Genomic DNA, 5,457 nt, shown 5'->3' on the forward strand with positions numbered 1-5,457 from the left:
CTCTACTGAGAAAGCAAAGTGCGTAGTTTCCACAAAAGTGCACATTCAGTTAACAGCTATGGAAGTACTGTGTTAGTACACGTCAGGTACACTGTGTTAGCAGGGGAAAAAAGACAAACAAAAGAACTTTTTGAAAATCAGTGGGATAGATCTTTCTTCACTGCTCTGAAGTTGCTTTAGAGGGCCACACTGTCCAACATACTGTTTCAGCAGTATTTTAGAACAAACTAAGTCAAAATTCATATATGTGTAAAACAGATAAATGCAAGAAATCCACTTTGACTTCTTTTGCTTGGAATACTAATAATTTTCCACTACATCAGGCTTTACTAGGGTTTCTGAAAACAACAGCATTCAAAAATAAACTAAAGCTGCTTGTACTCTGAGGCAAAAACTAAGCTAGCCCTAGACTTGATCTTTCTGTACCAGTACTCCTGACCTTAGCACTTTCTGCTACATCAAATGTGAACAGACCTGTCATTTGCAATTAGAAAAGCCATGCTCTATAATGTTACATCAATAGCTCCTGCTAAAACAAGGCTTTGGCTTTATGAAGTGCACCAAAAGTGTAATACAATATCTTGTACCTAGCACTCATCTAAATTGTAATGAAACATGCAGAAAGCTATAAAGGTGTTTCTGTAAAGTTAAACCAAAATGGAGAATACTAAACCAGTATTTTGGGGAAAACATCAGAATTTGAGTCCGCTTCAGGAATCCAAGAAAGATGTTTATACCAATTTGAGAAGATAGGGGAGCAGAACTGTTCATGGCAAGAGAAAAGCAGAGAAAACCCCCACAAAAACAGATACCATCTATCAAGGTATTGGGAAACAACTAAAAAACCCCTCTTGTTTCACTCAAAGAGCACAAGAACTGTTCAGAACTCATGAACAAATTTAGCACATGCAATCGCTAAACAGTATTACTGTGGGGGTCAGCAACAGAAATTCAGCATCGTTTGTGTGATCAAGTACCAAATGTCCCTTGTGGGGACCCTTTGAAACACCAGCTGCCAAGACCCAAGGAAGCTGTCCTCTGCCAAACAGGAAACATTTTTACAGGGTCACTAAGATGAATTTTAGGTCTCTTGGGACAGCTTCCTCAGAGAGGTAAGTGATGCATTCAACTCTAGAGAAACACCTTAGACAGGGTTACAAAAAGCAGTATATGTATTTAACCATGATATTTGTGTGGCAAGTTAGTAAGGTAAGTGAATACTTTCAGACAGTAGATGTGTTACCAGGTGGTGAACCGTCAGAGACTGCTTTGGGACCAGGAGTGCAACAAACAAAAAGTTGTTTTCCCAAGGTTTTTTGGGCAAATCTGAAGTACATTATGTGGCCCATAGCAACAAAAGATACAGAAATTAGCACCAATAAACCAAAAGCTTCAGGCTTTGGGGCCAAGATGACCATGATGAAGTGCAGCAAATCAAAAAGATAATTCATGGAGTTTTGGACACCATTTATGATGCCTCTTTCAGATTCTACCACATTTTCTTGGAGCAGCTGTGTGACAGTCAAATCAAAGGACCAAAGGCCTATGGAGAGAAAAAAAGAATTATCCATACAGCTGGGCTTCTCCCAGTAAGCTTTCATTACTGGCACAATTCAGTTCATGCTTGCAAGCACTTCTAACAAGTGTGGGCAAGACAAGCTAGCTTCGTTACAGTAGGCAGGATTTTACACTGACAGTCAGAGCAATTCAGCTTCCCTTTACTAATACTTCCTGAAATAATACATACAGCTTGACACATTAACTTGCCCGTCACATCTTGCTTCAACATGCCTACCCCATTAACAATGTTCTGCTCATCTGTTCCTTAAAGAGCTGTGTTACAGCTATTCCTGGTGTACTCCTGATAGCTACAATTGTTAAGTTTTGTAAAAAACCAAACATGTTTTAAAACTGTGCAGAACACCTAATTTACAGTGTCTGTTAACACTAGCTCCTATGCTGTTTTAGTCCATTAACGACCTAGTTTTAAAAGTTTACCTTGCAAACCAACTTAATACACGTAAATCAAGAATTTTATTCCTCAAAAATTCAGCAACAGCTGCAGAAATTAAGAGTACAAAAATTCAACAGATGAGAATTTCTGTTCATTTATGTATTTGACTGTCTCTTCTGTTGAGAGATACCAATACTACACTAACCAGCAAGTTCTCCAACAATTAAATTGACATCCAAGTCAGTTTCTCTTCTAAACTCCTTTGCTGGTCACAGGTTTAAAGGTAAGGCAAATTATGTAACAGATGAATTTAGGACATGGTGATTTTTCACCTATTAGGGACAGATGATATGCAAGGAATTAGCACTGCAGTCTGTGCACTGGTGATAGGGCAAGATGCTTTCATTTTTACGAAAAGTGTAATGAATTAGCCTTAAAAATGTGACATAACACTTTGACTGTAGCCTACAACACTAAACACAATTTGTGTTGAGTTGACAGGCACCGTCGTTTTTAGAATTAAAAGCAGTCAATAGACCAGATTTTACTAGAGACGCAATACTTACCAACTCTAGCAGCAATGACTCCTGCGAACAGGAGACTAACAGAGATTAAAGGCACAGGCTCAGGACTCATCTCCGGGTCACTCTGGGCAGGAGTACTAGACCCATTTAACAGGTTGGGCATTCCAGTTGCAAAAACCATTTCAGTCTTGTCTTCTGAAGATGCTATAGTAGGTAATGGTTCACTTTCAAACAGTCTGGCACTGATGTCATCAAATGGGGAAACAGTCAAATCCAGAGGACTTCCAGGCATGAACACAGAGATGCAACATAAGACCAGACAGGCCAACTGAGCAGCTCCAGAAATAAGGCCTGTGCGAACCAGGCCACATTTGCGACGAAGCCAGGTGAAAGCTACTGTTCCCATGATTCCAGTGACTGCCGAGGCACCCATCAGGATGCTTAGCACAGAGCCACTCAAACCCTGAGTGTATGCATAGCCTGTGGTAATACAATCAAAGCCCAGAACAGTCATATACAGAAATGCAAGACCCATGCCTGCGAGAAACACCGGCTGGTTGTAGTATGCAACCCATCCATCACGAAACGTGATGAAAGGCTCAGCCATCCGGGCAGCACAGTTCACTTCCTTTTCCTGTTGGGGCTCAATGCCAGTTACATCTTTCTCAACAATTAACTGCACTCCTTCAGCAGGTTTCACGTCACTCTCTGTAAACAGAAATGCAACTGTTAGATATGCTCCTGCCTGGAAAGTGCAGTGTAAAATGCAAGACAGTTGTTTGCCACTACTAATTAAAGTGCTGCAGAAGTGCATTGGTTAAATTACTTAAGTGTTTTAAATCCCACCTGTATAGTAAGATCAGGTAAAGTTTATTCCTATCAGTTTAACCTCCTGCTCATTTAATTAAACTGTGGTAGGAGAAAGCACAGCTTGCTTCTTTTCAATAGACTTGTGACCAAATCCTCCATTTTCATAAAGAGTTTGTTCCGTGAATGCCAATGTTAGCTGGTATTTTAACACAGCTTTGTACATTTAAATGCACTAGTCACAGAAGTAGGGAACACTTAAACATCTGTCAGTATCTTACACCATGGCAGAAGGATCATGACAGAGATGCTTGCTGAAGACTACTAAAGCCAAAAGCTTTCAAAACTTGATTGAAAATCTCAGACCATGCTTTTCTATAATTCCACTTTCACTTCTATACAGTTAAAAGGCACTAACACTGCTCAAAAAAAAAAATCAAACCGCCCACAGCAGTATTTAGATTAATGTGGATAGAAGCTATTACAATTGTCAAGTGTGAAACAAACTCCACACACACCAAGCGAGACATACAATACAGTTGTGCACCTTTCAAAAATGCACGTGTTCTGCTGAAATCAGAACACTGCTGTAGCAAAGATTCAGCGATATTTCCTACGTACTGACATTTGCTAAATGCTTCATTCTTTGGGAGCACTCGAGAGCCAGCTCCAAGCCCACAGAGCCTTCTACACTCTTTATCTTGTTCCCCTACGCTAGGCTGCCATTAGCCTAGCCCAATACCTTACTGGGCCAGCTATTGCCACAATGGATCTGCTGGCATGGAAGACAGGAAGCTGTTGAAAGTGCTGAAGTGACCTGTCTCACAATGTATTGAGCAGAGAACAGATTCCTAGCTAGACAAGAAGGCTGCTTCTGAAACCACTTTCATTCCTTGATATTAGACATCCAATGTTATGTTAATATCAGTTTTAAGGTTGCTGATAGTCATAGCTGTCCACATTGCAGATCCCAGCTGTCCAGCTTGGCCAAGTAAGCAGAGTACAAAGTCAAAGTAGATTTTTCTCCAGCATTTCCTGCAGCATGTGGAGCTCACTGATGCATGCCAGACTAGAAATATTACCACCTACTCTACAACCTCCTGAAAGCCTGTTAGTAATATGCATAAGTAGAGATCAGTTAGCAAGAAAGGGTCCCACATAGGCTGCTTTGCTTGTAGACACTACAGAGCAAGGGGCTTTGTCAGCTTATTAGCTCTGGTAGAGATGGATGGGAGCGCTCCTCACAATCAGCTCTTAGTATCTGGGCATGCTTACTGTAAATGCTTAACTAAGAGGAGAGAATTCATTCTTTAGTAACAGTACTTTGTGCAGCTTAGATTAGCGTTTCTGGTATCTATATACAAAATTTGAAACCTCCAACCTACGAGTGGAAAGCTACATAGCCTCAAAGGAGTGTCTGTAGAAGACAGAATTCAGCACTTCAGTTTGATACAGTGAATATACTGTGAATTTGAACAGTTACTTTTGTGTTTTCAATACCTTTTTTGACATTTAGCTGTTTCAGTTCTGATTCTTCAACTTTTGCAGATTTGAGAGCCAGAGAAGGGGTTTTCTGATAAACCTTCCAGAGCAGCAGATATTCCACGCACATTGACATCAGGTTCCAGCCAGAAATGAATCCACAGCCAATCACGGGGGAGCCAAATGTCATTATCTGACCAACAGCCATTGGGGCCAAGATATTGGTCAGCTGATCAATTCTTCTTATTGTGGCATTCATACCTGTCAGAAATTATTTGATGATTATGAAGTAACTGCAGAACAGTGAAATATTCACTAACATAATTGAGGACTGCAGATGTACACACATCAAGCTAACAAGTCTTGCTTCAGCTCTAAGTGGTTCCAGCAGGAGTTAGACTGCTAACCAGAGGCACCTTCAGAGTGTTCCAATGTTTAAGCTTACTGCAACTAACCAAAGTGTTTGTAAGCCAGACCACTATTCCTGCCAGCTTTGCCTGCATGAGCTCTTCCAGTTCACAGTGGCAGTGTACTCCTGCAGGTAAAACTGTTCTATTACCCTCACATCCTAGTGCCACGATGGACTCCCAAGCCTATCTCTAACATTCAAACCTAGCAGGCACAACTCCACGCATCAACAGGAATCTCATACAGTAGAATACGTAGTATTTATATATTATATTTATATAA

At 40.6% G+C, this 5,457-nt stretch overlaps 1 protein-coding gene across 1 annotated transcript; it reads right to left on the reverse strand.

The window, feature by feature from the left end:
- Positions 1–1,181: 1,181 nt before the first annotated feature.
- Positions 1,182–5,026, reverse strand: SLC40A1 (solute carrier family 40 (iron-regulated transporter), member 1). The gene is made up of 3 exons (XM_010144783.1): positions 4,786–5,026; positions 2,521–3,186; positions 1,182–1,543 (listed from the first exon to the last, which is right to left on the reverse strand). The coding sequence occupies exons 1-3, from the start codon at positions 5,024–5,026 to the stop codon at positions 1,224–1,226; spliced, it is 1,227 nt and encodes a 408-aa protein (XP_010143085.1). The 3' UTR covers positions 1,182–1,223.
- Positions 5,027–5,457: the final 431 nt, after the last annotated feature.

Source organism: Buceros rhinoceros, unplaced genomic scaffold, assembly GCF_000710305.1.
Source record: "Buceros rhinoceros silvestris isolate BGI_N320 unplaced genomic scaffold, ASM71030v1 scaffold41901, whole genome shotgun sequence".
NCBI classification, from domain to species: Eukaryota; Metazoa; Chordata; class Aves; order Bucerotiformes; family Bucerotidae; genus Buceros; species Buceros rhinoceros.

Coding starts and splice junctions, on each gene's coding strand:
- SLC40A1 (XM_010144783.1), bottom strand. CDS start 5,026: ATGAATGCCACAATAAGAAGAATTGATCAGCTGACCAATATCTTGGCC. Junction 3,187..4,785: donor ACAGCTAAATGTCAAAAAAG/GTATTGAAAACA, acceptor TTCTGTTTACAG/AGAGTGACGTGAAACCTGCT. Junction 1,544..2,520: donor AGTCATTGCTGCTAGAGTTG/GTAAGTATTGCG, acceptor TTCTCTCCATAG/GCCTTTGGTCCTTTGATTTG.